Raw genomic sequence first — 23,427 nt, 5'->3', positions numbered from 1 at the left:
AGATAAATGATAATGGATCTACAGGTGGCCTTGCAGTGCCTGTTACAAAGTGTAGCAGTTGGTTAGAGGGGTAGCTATTACCTTACAAAACAAGGTGTTAGGCATTTGCTTCATTTTGTTCTCCATATCTATTTCCTTGCTATAAACAACTGATAAGTACAAATCCAAATATATATTGCATGTATATATATAAGGAAATACATACATCCAAGAAAACGCTGCCCTGAATCAGCTAAGAAAGTATCTTTTAGTTTGAAATATAAACAAAAATCAGGCACAGTGGCCTGTGCCCCTAGCTTTACTGTATCCTAACCCATAGAAAAATGTGTTCAGTATATTTGTGTTTTATTTCACTCGAATATAGAGTTTGCGTGACTTTTTATACAGTAATTTTAGCCCCATGCTATTTATGACAGAGCAGCTAATGGTGAAACATCCAAGAAAAAGGCTTGAACTGCTCCAAAGAGAGGAAAAGAGCAAAATGTTAAAGAATCCCTACAAAGTTAGAGTGAAGAGGATGGGTTTGTTAATTCAACTGAGGACAAAACTTTCCATATAAAGATCCTCCAAATGTGTAGGTCTGATAAACCGATCAACTTTATGTTAAATGAAGAAATTATTTAGACAAACTGAACTGGCATAGCTGAAGTTATGCCACGTGGCTTTCCCAAGCTGGGAAAGCACATGTGTGCTGTGTGAAGTGTAGAGGATGGAGAGAAGAAGAAAAGGGAAAAAAGATGGGGGAATGAAAGCAAGGGTGAGCGAAGGGAAAAGCTTTGTCTTGTTCTTAAAGGGTTTTCTTTCCCCTCTTTCCTTCTTTCCAGATGTTGTACTGTTATATGTGGGATCGAAATCTGCCCTGAGATTTGCAAACCAAATGCATTTGATTTCTGTGGAGCTTGTTTACATCCAAGTTGACCGCGGCTTTTCTTTGACTGATTTTTTCTTTTCTTTACTCAAATTAATGAAGTCCCACTGCATAGCAAAAGCTAATGGTAGGTCTTGGAATATGGTGGGAGCAAAAAACCACTTTCAGAGACAGTGGTTCCCTTCAAAACCAATGCAAATGTTAAAGATGTACAGTGAGTCTGAGATTCATTTGTGCAGTGGACATTTGGTGTGTATAAAACCCCAAAAAAAAACCATCTCGAGCCAGCCTCGTGTTAGATATTTGGAGCCAAATTGCAGCAATCTGCAGCGGAGAGAAAGAAATGCGGAGTGGGAGTCAGCCAGGAACACTTTCACCTACTTCCAGGGCCCCACAAAAAGTGATATTCAGGCTGTTTCCAGTATGAGCTTCCATCACACCATCCCTGCCACCGTGTCAGGCTGGAGCCTGTGCAGGTGCACACCCTGCCCAAGGACTGCCACTCACACTTGGCACTTACTCACCTCTTTCGTGGCACTCTTGGTCTTTATTTTTGCTATTGTCAAGTCTTTGCTATTGTCAAGGCTTCATTTCCTACAGACTACAGTTTTAGTCTGCAGTGCAAAGGCATGATATGCAAACCCGGTAGATTTCGGAGGTTAATTTTTGCTCTCTGCAAAAACCTTCCATGTTATACTACAAGAAAATATACTTGGATTATGTGATAATCTTTAATAGTAATATAATTTTTATACTTAAAAAAACTAACCTTTTATCTGAAAATCTAACAGTATTTTAAAAATCTGATTAAAATGAAAAAAAAAAAAAAGAGCTGTTTTTTTTTAATCATTGTTTTACCAGCTTTATAAATTTGAAACTATTGTCTTAACTGGCCTGTCTGAGAAAGTCATGTTAACAGTTTTCATCTTTAAAATAGCTCCAAATGCACCTAGAATAGCTGTCAACAGAGCAGAGATCTGTGAAATAAATCAGACAACTGGTCCACATGTAAGTGAGAAGTGAATATGTTAACTTAGCTAACATAGAAAATCAAACAATTGGGGAAAAAAAAGGAAAGAGAAAGAGGATAATAGACTAGATTTACTAATTAGAGAAAAAAAATAGATTTTCAGTGAGAAGCAACACCTGCAGTCACTTAAACCATGTTATAGCATTCAGGTTGCATTCATTGCAATAAACAGGGATTTATACTGATAATTCTGAAAGGTGATAATCATCACTCTCATCTTATGAGAAAGTAAGATAATCAGTCTCTCATCTGCCTTTAATACAGTTGAAGGTCTTTTCATTTTATTTTGATTATTATTACTTATTTTTGCATTATGCAGAACATTTTGTGTTATACAGAACATCCATCTTATCTTTAGAAAAAAAACCAAACCCACTGGCAAATTATATTACTATAGCTCTGCCTCTCAAAAATTAATCTTTTCTGTAGCATAATTTAGCTATGTTTCATCCTGGTACTGGTGAGGAGAATTTGGTTATTAGAGTCCCAGTTTTTGTTAAAACCACATCTTACATTTAAATAAACAATTTTTTATTCCCATAAAAAACTTCTACCAGTAATTGAAACGTACATTTGCATTTTATGGGCACTTCAGTTTTTTCGAAGGAAAATGGATCAAGATTAGATGTCTCCAAGTTGTGATTTTATGATCTTTAAAACAGCTACTTGGATGTTTCCAGTGGTTTCCTTTTTATTTCTCATGTGCATTTTCAATGATTTCCCAGAAGAATGCTTCTCTTTATGACAGATAAAAATAATAACAGCAACCCACATCTTAAGCAAACCTTATGGTGCCATACAAAAAAAATTCAATATTGGAAGCAATTACTAAGTGCTATGAGGAAAGTATTGATTTTATTACTGAAGTTATTAATTTCAAGTAGCTCATATACTTAGGAATGTTTGTTTTCCTGTGTCTTAGTTATTATGATATCGTTCCAAACATCAATATTTTATACTAATGATTTTCTAGATTAGAAAGTGTGGAACTCATTAAAAACACATACCTTTGTTATTGGGCTGATTTCCATTAACACATCTGTGTATAGTAGGACAACATGAAACATAAAATGAAACGCTGCCCTGAATCAGCTAAGAAAGTATCTTTTAGTTTGAAATATAAACAAAAATCAGGCACAGTGGCCTGTGCCCCAGCTTTACTGTATCCCAACCCATAGAAAAATGTGTTCAATATATTTGTGTTTTATTTCACTCGAATATAGAGTTTGCATGACTTTTTATACAGTAATTTTAGCCCCATGCTATTTATGACAGAGCAGCTAATGGTGAAACACTTATTTCTATACGTCTATTAAAGATACGATATTTTTAATTCCATCAGCCCAGGGCTTAAATTAGAATTTAAGGTAAATGTTTTCATTTAGCTTATTGATTTTGTTCCAATTTAGGAGATTACCCTGTGGCTTTAATTCACCCAAAGAATCTCACTGGGGAGATTTTCAAAGGCACAAAAAAAGTCCACTAGACCGCTAACTTCCATTGACTTCTGAAGATTGTATTACTGCCTTCTCTCTGGGTACATGGAAAACCCAGTTCCCATTGTTCTCTTAATAGGAAAGAGCATCCATCTTTCTCTAGTAGGCTTTGAAAATGTTGATCAAAGCAGAGGAGGCCAGATGCTCACAGTTTGCTATAGCTCTGCTATATTAAGGTCAGTGAATTATTTGCATCATTTGGGACACAAGCCATGTCATTGCAAAAATTATTATAATTTACTTAGTCTCCTAATAACAAAATTCAGCACTGAAGAATTAAATTTTCCCTGACAATGTGGAAAACCAAAAAAGTTTAAAAAATCAATTAATTAACACCAATGCAATTGTCTGTTAAAGTTGTCCTTCAATTGGGACTTTTTTTTTTTATTAGATTGGGAGACATTGACCTTCATTCTTGTTCTGAAGATCAGTATGGAAGCACTGGAGAGGAAATGCCCTCACATGCTTGGATAAAGATACTGTAATGCTTTTACTGCATTGCAATTTAGGTTTGAATAGTGTTGGCAGATGCAGAAAAAGTGTAACCAGACTCTTATACCTGCTTTTACACGTTTTGCCAAAGTTCTTCTTCTCTACCCATCTGCCAAAATAGTTCCCCATGCTTCTGGTTCCACCCACTCTAGATAAAGTAGCTGATTTTATATTCCAGTATCATGCTCCATTCAGCAAGAATGTGTAGAAAGCAAGTTCTTTTCCTAAATGAACAGAATGAATACCGGGATATCTCCACCTTCTGGGATAAATTTTGCAGAGTTTTATGTACTTGGTAGGCTGGCTCCAATTTCTAGCTTTTTGAGCTGAGCTGTAGCACAGGGCCAGTGTACAAGTTGTATTGCATGTTTGTCTCATGTTACCTGCTCAAAATTGGCAACTGAGATAATGCCACCCTGGCCTTGGTTTGTCACCATCAGTTATCTACTCATCTGAGCACAGTTCTCAGCTCAACTATCTTTGCCTTTCATCTCTTCCTCTCGCCTCATCCTGGAGCAGGAGTTGGTTAACTGGAGATACAGGAGATGAGGAATGATAAGTGGAGGGTACACTGGATACACATATCATTTTCCACTGATATGGAAAATGAAGAAGTCAGAGCTTGCTAAAAAGGAAAATAAGGTTTCAGTAAAGAGCCGTTAGCAGAAAGGGAAGAAGTTTTAAAAGCATAGATAAGAGGAAAAAATGCAACAAGCTTTGTCTTTGACCTCACAATCATAAAATGTCCTGGCCTTCTCCGAAGGCTTTCTTGAAACCCACTAGCATTATATTTAAAATGTGTGAAAAAAAAGTAAATATAGAAATGCAAATTAGGCCTGACAGATTAGCCTAACAGCCATTTTTTTGAAAAGCAGAAGGCTGACGACAGTTTAGCAGTTTATTTTGAGAGCTGAGTAGGATGGCATATTTTTACATTAAACAATATTCACTTTAGTTTTCTTGTGTTTATTTTTGTCTGAACATATCCTTATAATTCTCCACCACTCAGTAAACAGTTCTACATTTGCCTGAATTAATAGGATAAATATTGCCAGTTTGTTAGAACAGATAATGATAAATGACTTGAATACATTAAATGTGTTTGGGACATATTTAATCCATAAGTTTGATGTTACCAGCGCCAACATTATCTTATAAAATTTTACTATCAACATGATCTGGAAAGTGTCCTTGTGGTAATCTCATACGGCTCCTCATTTATGCTAACATAAAACACTCGCTATGTTGAAATATCAGCTCATGTAGAACTGTGAAGAACTGCTAGCTGTACAGTCACACAGGAAAATGCTAAATAACCATCAGAAGAAGGCGTTCTCTGGCTCCTGGTTTGGGGTCACAGCAGTAAGAGGGAAAGTGCCTTTAAAGGACTGAAGTGCCACGGTATGGGGGTCCTGAGAGCTCTTGAGATGTACTCAGGCTTTTTGCTGATTTAGTGCCAAAGCTAAGGAGGCATGTTGAGATGTGATGCTTTCATGAAAACTTTAATGATTTCTTTACTAATGGTGTTTTGGGATTTAGAGTCTGCTGGTACTTTTTACCTTTAAGGAAGAAGTAGTTTTGTATTGTATAGAAGCAATTTGTGGCTGTAGAAGGAGAGGGTACAGGAAGGAACTGGACTTACTAGCCTGTGGTAGCATCAGCATCACTCAGACACCCTGGGATGAGCTGGAGTTGGAGTGTCCTGCTCTTCTGGTCCTTAGCTATTTGGCCATTTTATTTTGGGGTTTTCTTTCACTTTTTTTTCCAATAGAGGCCGTAGGTGCATAAACTCTCCTGGGATGCCGTGGTATGAAGGACAAGATAGCCACCAGCTATTGAGACTAGTTCTCAAATAACAGCCCTTCAGATGCATTCTCCTATGTAACCAGTTACAATTTCTGAGATGTCTAGGTTACTGACAAAGGATTATTCTTTTGCCCAAGTGCAAGTTTGGAGGTATCTCATAGGAACTCTGCATTCTTAACAACGAGAACAAGAAAACATCTCTATTATGTGTTCCTGGATCAGGTTTTCTTTCATTTGCTTCCAGATGGACTTAGAGTGTCTTCTACAAATAAAGAAAAAAATATGTGTTATGAGATAAGAAAAAGGTAAAGTCTTATTCTTGCTTTTCTCATACTATCTAGGCCAGCAATGGGGAATTGCTTGTGAAAGATGTAATAGTTGCTGACTTAGCTTTACAGGCTTTGTCTAATTCCTAGTCTTCTGCAGCCGGATGGAAAAAATAAGTCCAGTAAAATACTTTGATCTCTGTAAGTGTTTCAAAGTCTCTTTGAAAAAGAAAATATCTGTGTTGATTTGAGGGCATGAGAATAGATGGTAAACTGATAAGGTGCATGGGTAAGCAAAATATATTTTTTCCCTCAAAAACCAGATCATCTCTTATCCAATTTTCATTAGAAGGAACTTTATTTCTTATTAATTGTATATAATTAATGAGTGTGTATATATAGAGTATAAGGCTGTTCACCCAAAGGTAACTTTATTCAAGATTTAATGATATGTATCAGAACTGCTTTTTAATTGTGCAAATCTTCCTCTCCTTTTGTTGAGTTTATTAGCAGAAGCATGTATAAATAGATACCTGTACATACACTTAAAGATTTGTATGTATGTCTTTTTATGAAGAACACTTTTGTTTTCCCCCACCACCAAAAGCTTAAAAGGTGCTAGCAAAATGTATAATGTTATGGTTGGGAATTTAAAGGCTCAAAAGTGAGGAAATTAAGAAACAAACATATACCCTCATAGAAGAAATTACTTTTAAGACACAGTTGTGCTGGACCATGAAGTCTTTAGGGGAGAGGTAATGCCAATTTATATGATTATACAGTGCTGAGTGCACTGTTGGTGTTCTGTAAGTAAACAGAAAAAATAACAGGTGTGTTAACAGGCTGGTGAATTTGGCATATTTTTTTATATTTTATGCATTTGGATGATAAAAAAAAGTACTAAGCCAACAGTAAAATTTTGTACACTCCATGAGCTACAGAAAGTCTCAGGGTCTTTTGTTCAGTTGATGTATTAATTAGTTCTGTATTACAAGCAAAACAAAAAACCCTGCCAAGCTGATCTGGGAACTCGACCCTTTCCCCAAACTTGCAGGGGTAAAATGGTGTGGAGGTCTGGTCCCCACACACGCTGCTGAATTATGTGTGTGTGCCCTTCACTTCACAGAATTACAATGTTTTCATGGCAAACATTGCTGCATCTGACTTGATCTCCCTGGAGTTTTTAGAGTCGTAGGGGTTGCAAAATGAAACTTAGCTAATGTTTAGCTTTAATGAGTTCTGTAACTGTTGTCCTGTCATGCCTCAAAGTCTCTGCATGGCTGCTCACAGGGGCTCCATGATAGTCACCAGATTTAGTCTTTCTTCTAAAATGGGAAACCATTGCAGAAACGTGTCAAAGGCAACGTCAGAACTGTATGTGGCAGCTGTTTAAGTATAGATGTACTGCAGAAATAGACCTGCTTTGCTTTGCAAACTTGATAAAGATGCCTTAAATTCAAGGACCCTAAAGGGCGCCTCATTACCCTCCACAATAAGAGAGAGAGAGAGCAATAGATGCCCTTACTCATGGGCTGACCCAGTCCTAGTGTGACTTTCAGGAGAGGATGACTCATGAGCCCGTGCTATGGTGCCCAGCCAAGCTCTGCCTTGTCAGTCTATCCTCCTTCAGCACTAAAGCAGCACTTTGTGACTTCTGTGGTGAAAAAACTTTCCCAGGTTATCAATTTCCAACACAGTCAGTGGTGGGTTCTTCAGAAGTGACAGAGATTCCCTGTGTAAGGAATTGGCTTTGGGGAGTGAAGAAGGACTTCTGTGCACAAAAGGGCTGACCTCACAGCCTTGCAGGCTTCCAGTGGGAGAGGCTGTAGCTTTCATCATGTCTTTGTGAATGGATGCAGAAGAAAGTTGTTTCACACCCTCCCTGGAAGCCCGTGCCAAGATGCTGTAGAGAGCTCTGCTACCATTTAGAAGAAGGTGAAGTCTGTAATGCAGGGAGAGAGAACTCTAGGAAAAAAGTTCCACTTTTTATGAATAAAAAGATCTGTGGAAGATTCTTGATTCAAGGAAAGAACTGTGCAGCAAATTACCAGTGACTTTTATCTATAGTGCAGTAAACCAGAATTTAAAGGGCTGAGTCATAATGAAAGACGAGGAGAAAAGAAATTAAATACGTCTGAAGATTTGAGAGAATGATGTATATTAAAGCTAGATAGAACCAGCATAACACAGGCCATAAATTAATTTTGTAATTTTATCTTCCAGTACTTAACTTCTGACTGAGCTGTAACAAATAACTCAGGAAGGCATCCAGTCTTAGATAAGGGGTCCACTGCATTTCTGAAAGAGTTGTCCACCTGGTTAATTCCAGAATTAATTATCTTGCTTTTGAGTGAGCTTTCAAACTGCTGAGGAACTCACGTGAGCAGAAATTATACAGCAGAAACTGAAACTAGTTAAATGAGCTATAAAACACTGAATCACGTAGGAGCAGGCCACCTTTTACTGGGCTTCACACCTCTGAGTGCTTAATCTGTTTGGTTTTACTTGCTATTACTCCACTGGGGAAGGTGGTAGACTGGCATTGCCTTGATGGCAGTAATTGCCCACTGTCCTGCCAACCAGCAACACTGTGCATGAGGCACTCTGTTAGATAGAGAAATATAAAAACGTTTTTGGTTATGAGTTTTTCCTGTCTGACTGCATCTTTCTGTGTGAATGAAAAATGGTCGCTCATGAGATGCTGCTTTGGGCGTCCCTTCCCACCCATCAGGAATATGGCACAGCTTTTCTGAAGGCAACAGCTCCTTCTCCTGTGGCGAGATAAATGGATGTGACTTGTGCAAAATGCCCGTGCAGGGGTCTGTGTCCATAAAAGTCCCCTTCCATCAATCTTATGAGATAAAAAGCCGTCTGGTCTACAGTTCTGAAGCTTTCTCTTAACTCTGTGTAACATTGCCTGTTAGACAAAACAACTGTGGGGCTTGAGAGCTCAGCCGTGGGCTGGAAAAATACCAATCTGATGCACTAGTTTACTTTTACACAGCACAAGGCTCAGTGAGGTTTGGATCTGGGACCAAATAAAGGATAACAAGCATTAACTACCAGGCAGGGCTTTCTTCTAGAGGCAGCTCAAATTTTTAGCTCAGATTAACTTTTTTCATTCTGGAATTCCACACTTTGGTTTGTGTGGTTTTTTTTTTTTTCTTGAAAATCTTTATCTTCTGTCCTTCAAACAGTGCCCAGCTGACTGCAAGATCACAAAGCCTTTTGGTTTTGGTGCGCAAAATTGCATCTGTCATTTGAAAAGTCAATTTTTCTGCATTCAGAGTAAACTATACCATTCCACATTACTGCTTGTGTGCTCTTAAAGGACCGCCTTGTACTAACTGAGGGGTTTTTTTCATCTGCTGTATTTTGGTGCAGTGAACAATTTGGTACATTCAGGTGTCTTACATAACCAGTAACATGATGAGTCATCTTTAGAGAGTGCTTATTGACACGTTTCTCTTGCATGAGTTCAGATGGTGAAGGATGTGGAGTTAGGAAGTGCTTTAAAAAAGGACAGTCTGAACCCTTTAACCATTTCTTTTCGTCCTGTATGTTACCATAGGAGTTATTTTTGCTATGGGGCAAAGGCCTAACAGCATGAATAGGAGTGATGCTCCGTTCACCCCATAGATGTGACTCCTGATGGATAAAATGATCACAAAGAAACCAAAGCTTTACATCAAGAATTTCCACTGAGACAAGGACGTGGAGACTCTCTCCCTGCCCAGACACGGTGCTGGGTGACCCCTGGTCATCTGCACAGGGGAAACAGCCACGCAGGGGCTTCTGGGCTCAGAGTAAAACTGGAGGCTGCTTGTAATGTGTTAACATGTGGGTGATTTGGCAGGTTCTTTATATCCTCTGCTGCAAGTACTTTGCTTTTTGTACTGAACACAGTAAACTCAAGTTGAAGTAAGAGCACATCTCCCTTCCTAATTTCTCCAGCTGGTCCAAATGAAGAAACTGAGTGTTCCTTTTAAAGGTTTGGTAGATAACCACTTTAATAGCCATTGAAACTTTCTGATACAGTATGTGTATGGTCATCTGAGGTCTGCCAGCTCTAGGTGAAAAAATTCCTCCTGGCCGTTTTTGGGGAAGTTTCCATCACTGGCATGAGAATGTCTAGAAAGGAATGGTTTCAGCTGGTCACACTCTGAATGGTTGTTGTGGAGTATTTCAATAGCAGTAATCCTGTTGAGCTCATAAACAGCGGTGGCTGTGAACACTGTAAATTAATCATTGTATTATTAAGACTGAAATAACTTACTTTCTCTCTCCTTTCTTGGTAATTGAAATTGTATCTAGAAATTTATTCCAGTACTTTATTCAAAAAAACACCTAATACTGCAACTCATTCATATCCATAGCATCTATTCAACAGATATCATGCAATGTATGAGGCAGGTCAGCTTGGAGAATGCTATTTCATTGCTATTCTATTAAGAAAATAAGTTTTACTGTTGTATAAGTAACAATTTTTAAGTATTCCTGAGACAGATGATACTAAAGAACTAGATATTTTGCAGTTGCTTTTATTAAATATAAATGTAGACTTCGTGCAGACCAAAGCCGCCTGTCACCATGAGTGAAAAGCCCTCTGGTCTTATTATAGTGATTTTCAGCTCTCAGGATGAAGCTTTTCTGGGTCTTCACAAGTCGTGTGGAATGATTTCATAATTCTGGTGAAAGGGTTAGCAGATAATTTGTGTTCCAGTTTTTCCTTGCGACCGTTTCAATCGCCGCGGGGAAGTTTGTGATCTGGCTCCCTGGTATGGACAGATAGAGGGTTAAATCTCTGCCAACAGCACTGCTGGCTGTGCTGCAAGCACTGGAGTCTGGTTGCACTGGGCTCTGGGTTCCCAGAGGCTGGTGGGCTGCAGGGGGGAAGGTTTGTCGAGTAGCACGGATTCTATACAAAATTTCTCGGAGCTCCTCTCACTGTCAGTGAACTGTTCCATTTATGCAGCATCTGCTGACAGAAACCTGTGTGGGAGGTGGTATTGTTTGTGTTATTTTCCCTAGAAATAGAAGACACTTATGCTGAATAAGAGACAGAGTTACTGAACAGCTTAAAGAAAAAAAAAAGTTTCTTTTTTAAGTGTTTCTTTCTCATCTTGGATAAATTATATTTTTGCCTTTGTGTCCTCTCTGTGGGTAGGGGGGAAGCTTGACAAACTGTTTTTTTGTGGCCATTGATAAATGTAATGAGATTTGAGTGTCAACATGAAAACGTTCCGTGTCATCAGCTCTGTGAAACTGCAGTGAAATATGGAAGTGAGGGAGAAAAAACTCCTCCGTTTTCAGCTTGGCTGTGTCCCCTGCTAGGGTGCTGTGGGGAATGTTGATAAACACTGGGAAGGGCTGAGAGGTGGCAGAGGCAGGTGAGGAGCCAGTGGCTTCTGAGGGACCACAGAAAGCTGCCACTGCATCTCCTCGTGCATCTGAGTGCCAGAGGCTCCTTGCTGGGGGAAGCCTTTACAACTCTTCTGTCTTTGCATTCCCTGGATGAAGGAAATAGGCGATGCAATGGAAATTCTGAATAAACATTTCTAGTAGGAATAATGTTTTACATCTCCCTCTGCCTCTGCTGAGTAAGTGCTGTTAGCTCCAATTATTCAATACTAAGGAAAGTCATCTAATTCATCTCTATCAGTACTCAAGGTAGAGGTGATTTTTTTTTTTTTATTTTTTGTTACCTGGCATGGCTGTGCTGTCACTGCTACTGCTGCTGCTGCTTGGGCTAGTAGACATAACTGCTGCCGTGGACATCGCACCTAGAATAAAAGCGGGGTCAAGGTGGAGAGGTGAAAAGAATCGTGAGTAACCCAGGCTTTTCCTTCTCTTCTTCTCAGCTCTCTGTTTGAAGAAATGTGTTAGGCCTCATTTCTCTGTGTAATTCTTCCTCTCTGTGAGATTGTTCTTTAATAATAGCCTTGAGGCCATATAATTTAAGGATTTAAATATGCATGTAAGAAAGCACGGGGCCACACCTTCAGTGCGCTCCACACATCTGCAGTACAGTCCTGTGTCTCACTGCAAGCTCTCAGAACTGCCTGTGCTGATTAACTCCTCTCTTTCCAGGAAGTTGTGAGATGTCCACGCTGTACCTTTCCTATTTCCAGTCTGAACATTTTGCATGCTGTTTCAAATGTTGCTTTTGATAAAGGCAGCAAATCTCGCAGGTCTGTTCTTTGTGTGAAGGAACCTTGTAACCCCAGTGATTATACTGGGGAATTTTATGGATATAAATGGGTAACTCCAGTTTAAATTCTACAGATTTAGAAAGGGGGATGTAGTGTAGCATTGCAGCTTGTGCAGGGTTTATCAACGCTGCACTTAAAAAGAGAAAAGAACATTTACTTGTTAGAAAAGGAAAGTAGATGAGTCGTCATAATATTTGGGAGTGAGACTTCCTACTGCATATACAGCTGCTTGACTGAAATAACCAGATGATTATTTTCGTTTAAAGGGCAACTCAGTTCTCACTGACATTATTTTTTATTCCTGTCCAGCTCTTTGTAAATAAACATGCCTGTGATGGGCAATATAGTATTATCATTATATCTGTATATCCTTGCAGTGGTTTTGGGTTTTGTTGTTTTGCTTTTGGTTTTGGGGTTTTTTTTGGTAGAAATACTTATATTGCCAAAAAAAAAAAAAAGAAAAATATTGAAAGTGGAATTAAGGTTTTCTGTTTAATTCAACTAAATGTGGTGTGGTTGCTTGGAAAACTTATGTGATGGAAACCCCTAAAATAACCAGAACTTGGAGGGGTGGCTGTTGGTATCTTTGGGATAGGTATTATCTTGAAAGTACTGTTATCTGGAAGCTGATCTGGAGCTCGAGAAATATTTGTATTTCCTGAAATATGAACATAAGTATCAATAAATCTGCCACTTCACTCAGTCCCCAGATCAGAAGCGTCAAGGAAAGAGGTGCTGGACTAAGTGGAACTGAGAACTGCCTCATCCACCCACAAGTAATTTACACCTAAAAAATACACTGCCCAAAGTAGTAGCCCACTAATATGTGCATAAGTGATGTACAAAAATAACAACCTGTGGCTTATAAATATGTGAACATTAAGACTAAAAGAGCCCTTTATTTTAATGGCTGTGGAAACTGAGGCACAACTGAAGTTCGTCAGTTGAAATCTTTCCACAGTATGTTTCTTACACGGTAGTATTCAAAAAGAAGTATCTGTTTATATTTTATGAAAAAAGCGCCATTTCCTGGAGTAAAAATCCTGTATATTCTGTTTTGATTAATCAACTTTCAGGTTTTTCGAAGTTTGTGATTCTGAGGATTTAGTCTGATTTTTTTTTCCTATGAAGAATTGAAATAGATGGAGGCATAGATTTTAATGTCTCCCAAAAGCATTAATGAAGTTAATCACTTTGGGATGGCATTTAGGCACGATTAGTAAATAACACAAGTATTCAGGAATTTAAGAGCAACACATCTTTGAAAATTGTTTTGCTATTGCAACAGATCATTTCATGCCACCTGTAGTTAGCTGTTAGACTTTATGGATTCAAATTACTTGCTTTCTTTTCTTAGGACAGGGTGCTCTCAAGCCAACCCATTAGCACACTGCTAGTATTTGGTTAAAGGAAGAACAGAATGTAAATTAGTCATTATATCATCTTGCTACTATGTTACTTAACTGCTTAGAAAGATCAGTTGCCGAATGTGTTAAAAGTTACGGTCTGAATCAGCTCTCCTTGAAATTAAGAGATGATGTGTAGATTAGACTTCATTGTTCCTTTTCTTTAAATATTAGCAGCAGTCTCACTAAGAACAACAAAAGAGATTTTACAGGAATGCCATTTGCATTGTTACTATTTGACCTTGCTTTCCATGTTGTCAAAATTTCTCTACTAGCAGAATGCAGATACTATGCAGACCTGGATGCTATGAGAAGTAGATATATCCTTTCTGAGAAAGGAGAAAACCAAAATGTTGTGTAATTATAATTGATGGATTATTTGTTGAGTGCTATTAATTTTGTATATTTGCCTGTAAGTTGACAAAGTACTTAAAGATGTTCTCTTGCTGGTTCATTTTTGCACATCATAGTTAAAATTCTAATAAAAAAATTCTGAAAAGGCTTGTGATTGTGTAATGTATGTTTTTTATTTAATTGAGGTCACACTTATATTCCATAACCAAAGCCTAAAAATATGACTTTAAATGAAAGGGGACGTGGCTGTTTTCTATATCTGTTACCCAGAGTTTTCACTAAAGCCTTCAGATGTAGCAGTTTAGAAATGCTCTAAATGTATTCTATATTTACAACGTAGAGAGATTTCAAAATAGTTTTACTCCAAGTTGTCTTCTAGAAGATAGAATAACTTTGCAGTTCTTTAGATTCTCTTTGATGCTCCTCCAAAAAAGATCATGATTTATTAAGAGGCATAAGGAGCTGCCCAGAAAAGCTGTTATGGTCTGAGTCCTAGTGATGTTTCTCAAGGGCAGGTCCAAAGTGATCCAGCAAGGACCACAAAAAAACTCTCATTTCCTTGAGTGGTATTTGCTTCATCTGAGCTCACACCTCCTTGGACAAAGCTTTGTTCATATCATTTCCACAGAAGGATCTTGGAGCTGGGTGATTTGTAGCCTGGTTCTGCCCCACCACAGCTCCAGTGAGTGAAATCAGATTTGGGGAGAGTGGGGGGAAATGATCATTTCTGACAAACACAACAACTGCAACAAAAAAATAGTATGGAAGGAAAATAAGGGGATTTATTCCCATATGGATCGGTACTTTTTATTTTAACAGCTTTGGGATGAGACAAGGGGGGGAACAGCACATCTCTTAGACATAACATTAAAATGTTTAAATATATAAAGAATACCATTTCTTAATTACTTAGACAATGATGTCTTCTACTGGCACTTGACTACTTTTTCGTATTCACTTCATTTTTAAGGAAGCCAACACTTATTGTTTGATGCCTGTATTTTACAACTTACATGGCTATGATCATAGGAAATAGCACAGAGATCTCACTGTTAATTTGATACTGAAGTGGCAAAATATTAAGACTGTCTTACTATCTCTCAGAAAACTATATTATAGAGTAATATTATGATTATTATTCCTATATACTGCATATAGTGTTTACACTGAAGATTGTACAAGCATATTTTCTAACATTTATAAGTTTGTATATTTTTTGTTTTACTATAATTACGATGTAACTTTCTTACATTATGAAAACTTACAATTGTTAAATTTGTGAATAAAATATATTTTCTTGGTTTATTGAGAATAATATTGTAATATTTTGGTCAGGTTTTGGCTGTTGTGTAAAGATTGGAATTTAAAGTTGTCCCAGAGTGAATAGCTGTAACAGAAATGTGTCTTCCATATTTTTGGTAGAAATAGAATTATGATCTTTTAAGATTTTAAATGGCATTAAAACTATTCTTTCTACTGTTCGATTCATTTTGTATTTCAGGCAAGGATATTGAGATCAGCTGTACTGGATTATTTGCTGTGGTTGGTACTAGAAATATCAAATGCCATAGTCTTTGTTTAACCATTACTACTGTTAGGAATGTCACTAATATATCACTCACTAGTAAAGAAGAATGATGCCTGTTCTTGCTGATTCTTTGGGGTTGGCATGTGTATATATATGCAGAAATGTATACATACATACACAGTTAGAGGTAGGTACATAAAGAGCTACTTTATTAAAAGCTTTAACAATTTTCTGTTGTGGTGCTAAAACCTGAATTTTAGTCATTTCTCAGTTAGTCCCAGTCCTGTGTTTTCCAAGTAGAGGGAATATGCTGAAATTGTTGACTTTTTTTCTGCTAAAAATGTTGTATTTCTTTTCAGTGACTAGTTGATAGGTTGTAAATTTATTTTGGTATTTGATACTCATAATTTTTACCTATATTGCACTGATAAAGAAACAAGGCCCTAGGTCTGTTATGATGCAAAATTTAGCTGTTTCTTTCCAAGTTTCCTCAGACTCGTCTCAATTCAGACGTGTTGCAGTGTGCATTGGGGTTAAATATTGCAAGTTATTCCGTGGTTTACATTTGACTATCAAATGAATATATACTTCAAATAACTTTTTAGCACTGTGAGCCTTGTATGTACATGCTGGGAGGAGGTGGAAAGCCCACACTCCCCAAGATGTCCTGTACCTCCTGCCTCACCTGGCAGAGAGGAGCATCCTCTGCTGGCACCATGAGGCCAGAAGTACTGACTTTGTGGTGTGTGCCTAGCCCATGCACAGCTCTCACACAGTCTGGACGTGAGGGTGTCTTTGCACAGAGGACAGCAAGATGTAATTAGTGTCATGTGCAGCGATCCCATGCTTTTTCCAGGAGGATTTTTAGAATGAGGTGGGCTACAACAGTTTAGGACAGATGGGTTGCTCTGCAGTCACCATCTTGTTAGGCCTCGGGTAGCACTGCTCAGGCACATCACTGTCCTTGTGCCCACATCTCCACATGGCAGCGACCACTGGGATCCCCAGGAATATAGCACTGGGAGCATGTCATCAACAAGAGATTCATATCTCTGCACAGATGAACTCTTTTGGTTTGATGTAAGAAAGTGTAAGGTAGATTGCTAAAAATTAGTGTTCTTCTAAAGAAACCTTATCTTACAGAAGAGAATAAAATATTTGTTCTTCTTGAACAGCTAGAGTAGTCTTTGATGTTCAGACTTGCTCTTTTGTTACAGTATTTAACCCTGACATGTACCAAAAAATTTAAATGTGTTAGTTTGCCTATTAATATTATCATTTTGCACTACATGCTTCATTGGGACCTTTAAACAGAATAGCAAAACAAAACCATTTAGTGATCTTTGGTGTCAAAGTGTAACCAGAAAGGTTTAACACAGCCTTTCCTAACCTTGAGACCACTTTCAAAGCACTTTTTTTTTTTTTTTTTTTTTTGCTTTCAGGTAGTTGTATTTCTTATAAGAAATCTTACTTCACACACAATAAAGTGTTTTATCACAGGAATTTTAATGTCCAGTAACTCGGTGTCTAAAAAGAACTTTGAACAGAGAAGGTAGTGCCTTGAGATGCTGGAGCCTTTTTTTTCTCCTTAAGCAGATGTGGCTGATAAGTAACTCAGAGGAATGGTGAAAAGAGAGATTAGGAAAAGAAGGAGAGACGTTTTTAAAGAGAGAAAAAGAGGAGAGAATTGGAAGCAAACAAAAAGGTGACAAGGTGACAGTTACCTTGGTAATAGTGATAGCTGAAGGCTGAAGAAAAGTAAAGAGAAAGGAAAAGAAAGATAAGGAGAAAAGAAGAGAATCTGGAAGAGCATAAAGCAATTTCTGCTGTTATCATTTAACTAATTTGCAGTTTCTCATGCCAACTACTTAGTCTGTGATATTAAATTCAGTGTCTCACTTTCATCATACTGTCTGTAGCATCTAGGAAATAACTTCTTATGTCGAGAAATAAATTTACTTAGAAGTTTAATTTGTCGAAGTTATAAGGATAGAATTAACTGTTTTATTTTAAAATGCCTTTAGTAAGATTTTATGGTAGAAACTGAAGTGATATGACATTGATTCATAAAAGCATAGAGATTTTAGAGTAATTAAAATTTGGAACATTTGGTGCCCCAGAACTTTTGACCTTTAATAAATTTGAATGGAATTGAATTGGATTTCAGTGTACAGTGTCACATATGATAGATAGTCAATGAAGCTGCTGTGAGATTATGTTTCTGTAACACAGTTCACAATTTCAAGACAGCCCTTAAGTGATTTTCAAGTACTTATATGAAGAGGAAAAAAGCATAATTTTTTGCTATTTGTTCTATTTTTATGTAAAACTATTTAATTATAAATTTATAGAAACTTTATTTGTCATTTATTATTTCTCAATAATAATTTTTGAAAAGTACCTTTTTTCTAACAAATGGTAGTTTGCCATTTTTCTTTGTGGATCTTCCTGTGTCATTTTTTAAAGCCAGCCTGTGTATATTCTCCTTTGAATATATGTGATAATAATTTATTTTAAATCACTCTGTAAAACATTATATGTATTTCATAAGAGCTACAAGAGTAACCTTTTTTTTTCTTTTTTATTTGTAACTATTTTAGCTATACTCTAAGGACAATGGAGGAGTTAACACAATTCTCTACATGAACTCTACTAAAATCCTCAGGACTGCATTCCCTTTTTTATTCTTATCTTAGATAGTTAGGCTCCCCAGTAATTCACTTCCCTCTGCCTCTTTGCTTGGAGATACATGGAATCATTAGGCATAAGCATTTAAAGAGGAACACGAGGACCACCCAGTACCTAGATAAGCAGTTTATGGTTCTCCCAGTCTGCTTTCCTGCCAAGAGCGCCATTATTACCTCCAAACATCTAAAAACATGATTAAGAAGCCCCAAGATACATAAAAGAACAGTAACAAACTGACTCCCTCCTCTTAGGGTGATCTGAAAGCCTCGCACTTGCACTCAGCTCCTCCATTTTCAGGCTGTTTCCCAACGCAAGCAAGATTCAAATAGTCATTGCTCACCTCCAGGGCCGAGACCTGGAACTGTGTTGTGTTCCCCTGCTAATGAAACCCCTGAGATGTGAGTCACAGGTGCACTGTTTATGAACCAGGGGAGAAACGTCTCTGAATCAAAGCCACTTTATTTCCTTTTTCTCTTCAAAGGATGCTTTCCTTTTGATGGCCTTTCTCCTCTTCCTGTGAATCTGAAATCCCACTGTCATCCTACTTTCCCACATCCAGCGAAAGGAAAGGAGACTCTTAATTCCTCCATATCCCCCAAGGGAATAGCAACTGAGACTAGAGCAACACTGTGTTGTCTGGGCATGTAGTTGGGAGTATCTTTATCCCTTCATCTCAAGCATCAGTTTCCCTTTTGCCTTTCCCTTCTGCCCTCTTTCTATACCACACCCTTTCCTGGTTCTCCAGTTGTCATTTTTTAAGCTTTTTCAAGCCTTTCCAGTCTATTGCATCTTTTCCAGGACCTTCTGTGAGTGTTGCCAACCCACGTGACAGCAGCCCCTGGGCAGCCAGCATTCCCATGAAAATGAGTAACCTGATACTGCTGTGATCAGTGTTCTGGTCTATCCTTGGGATTCTACTTCACACCTCTTGGAGAACTGAGGACTTGACTGATGTTTCCATCATCAGAGTTACTTCATGTGGCTCTCTGAAGTACCTGCTGAATTTTAGCAAGATAAAAGCTTTGAGTTGCATGTTGAAGGATCAGAAAATCTGTCTGCCACTGCATTAAGTTGAAGTTGGAACACAGCGGGGTTTCAGGGCTGCTCGTGTTGGCTGAGAGAGATGTTTTAGGCAAAATAAAATTTTTTTCTTCTAATTTTATTTTTTTTTACAAAAGCCTTGAATTCGTAATCCTGAGTTGCAAATATGTGGGTCTATGGGGGGCTATTTTGTTTATGCAGATTCTGTAGGTGATGATGCTTGTCCATACCTGTCTCAAAGCTTCAGGAGTAAGATGGGCATCAGAATCCATTGACACCCTCAAGACTTTCTTAAATCAGTCTTTTGTTTATTTTATTTTTTTATATTAATATATTTTCCAAGAAAAAAAGTATAAATTTAATTGTTAGTTCATTATATTTTTTATAGGTAGTAAATATTTTTCTGATGTGCCATTTGTTTGGTTTGCTATCTGTACATCCTTAAAAATGAACAGTTGCCTGATTCATCACTGTCCCACTTCAGGTCTGCCCTCCAGTGAAATAATTGCTTTATAATGACATTGCACTGGACTACTGATGTTATAAATATGTCTCTCTTGTTACATATGGAAAAAAAAAATCCTTATGGCAATGAATACTTATAGAGATATTTATTTCTGTGTGAGAGATTGGTGAATGACGATACCACAATCATGTCTAGATAATGGATATGAATTTCTGTAGAAACAGAACTCAGTGCTAATAAGGAGCATTTCTGCATTGTGAAAGGATGCACAAAGGAAAAATAGTGAAATAAAACAATAAACATGAAGCTTGCTCTACACAGAGCACCTCCAGGGTAATATGTACTTTATGTTTCCTGGGCAATCTTTGGATTTTTGTGTTAAACTATAAAAACACCAAATCAGACTCTTTCAAAAGTGAAAGTCATTGATAATTTCTTCCTTTTGCTATTTTTTTTGCTGCATTTCTTTCTTTTGCTATTCCAAAACTACAAGAGAACAAACTCAAGACAACCACATTTGGTCAATGCTGAAGAAGAATTTATGAGCTCAAGTTTATTTTCTAAATGGCTGTTTGTTCAGTCACCCCACCAGTGATGTGATTTGCTTGTTTTTTGCAAACTCCCATTTAGCCAGGTTTCCTCACAAATGATTCGGGAATGGCTGTTCTTTGTGTAATTAGCCATATTTGCATTCTTTTGAGAAATAAACCAGAGTTTGTTCTTCAGAAGTGTATGACCAATATTTACAAGAAATATATTTATAAAAATCAGGATTACTTCTTTGATGATGAAAGAAGAGATGAGATCATTTATTTGCCATCACTAGTTTTACTTGGTACTGTGACACAAACTGACTTACTGCCATTTTTGTTCTGCAGAGTTCCTGGAACATCCTTGTGTTTTCACTAAAGATTGAATATGATATAAAATAAAAACAAAGCAAAAAATTAGGAAGCTCACATACAGCAGAAATAATGAAACCTACAGAAGTGTGTCTCGCATTAGGTGGTTTTAGTATCTTTAAAGGCACATGCATGCTTTTAATTCCTTCCTCTCCCATACTCTCTGTAGCAAGAACCTCTGTCCTTGGCACCAAGTTTTCTTGCTGAAAGGACACTCATGGAGTCTCTCTCTCCTACCCAACCTCCTGTTTTCACGCTACATGTGAGATCCTGATGTGTCTGAGATATTCCATGAAACAGGGCTTAGTAGGAATTTGGGCGAAATAGAACAAAAGCCTTTTTCATTTATGTACCACATGCTTGAGAGGAGGTAGACACTGGCTACTCATAGCCTACTAAAAGTCTATATTTGAAAATTAATGTGAAAAATACATGAATTACAAAAATTAAATCCTGGGTATGCTGTCTAGTAAATCTTTGTGTGACGACTTGAGCTGAAAAATGCAGCTGCTACAAATACATTTATTTGCTATTCTTTTACATGTGTTCAGAATCAATCAGTTTGCTACTCTCAATTATATGGCCTTTCATCAAGGTTTTTATATGTTTCAGCCTACCCAATGGGCTGAATTGTCAAGCTGGGAAATTACAGCTGTGGAATGTTTCCTCTGATATATTTGCAGCCCACAAAAAGCACTGGCTTTTGTTCTCTGCATTTTTTATTTGCATTTTCTCCTTTAACAGGCTTTGCTGAAAGGAGCTACCTTTTGGAGGTCTTACTCTCTTTCATACCCTCATCCTCGCTCTCCCAAAACAGATCTTGACTCTCACACAGTGCACAGAGATGCCCTTTCATGTCTTGGGGCTACCTTGGTTATGTTTGGCCGGTGCAGGGAGAGAGAGACTCTAAGGAGTCAGTAGGAAGAAATGTCTCCCAGACCATTCTTTTTCTGTGTGAATTAGAGTTGAGGAGGCTTTGAGAATTTACCTAAATCCTTAGTTATGAAACCCATTTTTCTCTGAGAGATTTCTGCAACAGAAACACAACACACTACAAGAAAAGTAAGGTATTTAATGAGAAACAGATGGGGCCTGTGTATTGTTAATGGAGAAAGACTACTGTTTTGTGTAAAGAGAAGCCAACACGTAAAACATCAGGAATAAAACCAGAGTAGGTTACAGGACATTGTAACAAGATGTTAATTTTATGCTTGCTGTTTAAGATATTACTTAAAATGTGTTTTTAACTTAGTCTGTCCAATATACATTCTCTCTGTATGTCATAATTAAAAAAACCACCAAAGCCAAAAAACTGAAGAAACTAATAATTATACATTCCAAATTTTTGTTGTTTCTAGTTTATTCGATAAAATTTTGCAAATATCCTCTCTTTCTTTCTTAACACCAGTTGTCCCTTTACAACAATATCCAAAGACAATATTTTTCTCACAATCAATTTCTGGTTACTTTAACATCTGTTGGTGTGATTTGTTAATGTTCAGGTACCAATAAAGATTTTTTTTTTCGTTTGTGTATGTATGTGTGTGTGTGTTCAGCAACATAAGAAGAATTTAACTACTTGTTTCCTTGAAAATAAATTCTCACTGACTTAGTTTTTCTTTTTTCTTAGAGACCATTGGGAATATTACAGTTTTACATGTCAGCCACTAATGGTTTTATATCCAATATTTGATTTAAAAATCACATGGCCCTGAATAGTAGTGTTTGTTTTTTTTAGCAAAGCCTGCTTAGTTTCATATAACACTATGACATTAATGTCTTCTTTTTAATGACTGTAAACATTTTAGTTTGTATTTTATATGCAGCACCTTTAAGCTTTAATTGGACATCTGATAGTCTATGTACATAAGCACCTCCCAGGTACTGTGGAAATTGTAGACTGAGAAGCAATGATGCTATTGTGCTGGTGGATGCAGACTTGAGCCTGTTTTGTCAGATTGTCTCCCAGGAGTGTCTGCTGTATTTCAGAAACCCTTTTCATATGAACTGTTAGAGAAATATGAAAATGATGAGGCAGGTGCCAAAGCAAGTCTTTGACATGCATTTTATCCCACACAGATTAGAAAGTTCACCTCCTTTCTTTTTTTTTTTTTAATCTTAAATATTAAAATCTCAGACCGTGAGTCTTGTAAGATTAGATCTGTGACTTTTGATGTATGTTTGGTATATTATCGTATGTTGTTAAGTACTCTCCATCATCCTGTTGCTGTAGATGCTTTGGTCTATACCATATCTTACTTTTGAGGGGTTCATCCTGTATCTAGAGAACAACAACTGCAATTGATTTGTTTCCTGAGAGATTCTTTGAGAAGTTCTTCCCCTTTCCTTCTGCAGCTGGAGCACCTACTGCTCTGTGAAAATGTGTATCATCAGAATGAACCAATTTTCCCTAACCCATTGTCACTACTGAATTTAACTATAGGAATCATCAACCATCACCTAACCATGCTGCATCAAAAGGCAATTTGGAGTTAGTTCATCCTGGAATTCAACCTTTTCTGATGGTATTTTATCAAAAGCATTTTGTCTCTGAAGTAGCTCCAGCCCAAGATATATAATTTAGCAACTTTATAGTAATTGTAGTATCTAAAGATATTAATTGAGCCATTTTATTTGCATCACTACAAGATGCTATAAGTAGTTCTGTATTTGCTGTCTTTACTTCATGGGTGAAGTCAATGATAGACAAAAAATGTATAAGAATTTTAAAAAGCCCCACAGAAAATAAGTAGTCTTACAGATTCTTGTCATGAGATTCTTGCTCATAAGAACATGGTGTTGCTAAAAAAAAAAAGATAAATTGATATGTCAGTATATAGTGCAAAGTCTATAAATGGGTATTCTCTTGTAC

The 23,427-nt window shown here is 37.3% G+C and overlaps 1 protein-coding gene across 5 annotated transcripts in view; it reads left to right on the top strand.

The window, feature by feature from the left end:
* ROBO1 (roundabout guidance receptor 1) overlaps positions 1 to 23,427 on the top strand; it is a 706,475-nt gene that overhangs the window by 184,445 nt on the left and 498,603 nt on the right. The window contains exon 1 of one of the 5 annotated variants that reach the window (XM_027666543.1): positions 11,571 to 11,783. The exons of the other annotated variants lie outside the window; for them this stretch is intronic. Coding sequence (XP_027522344.1) covers positions 11,669 to 11,783 — 115 coding nt within the window. The 5' untranslated portion in view covers positions 11,571 to 11,668. Of the gene's footprint in view, positions 1 to 11,570; positions 11,784 to 23,427 lie in introns of those variants that run through there. 5 annotated transcript variants of the gene reach the window in all.

The sequence above is a fragment of the Corapipo altera genome, unplaced genomic scaffold, assembly GCF_003945725.1.
Source record: "Corapipo altera isolate COAL_440 unplaced genomic scaffold, ASM394572v1 102, whole genome shotgun sequence".
Classification (NCBI taxonomy): domain Eukaryota; kingdom Metazoa; phylum Chordata; class Aves; order Passeriformes; family Pipridae; genus Corapipo; species Corapipo altera.
Note: the sequence above shows the minus strand (reverse complement) of the source record. Positions and strands in the feature narration are given on the sequence as shown.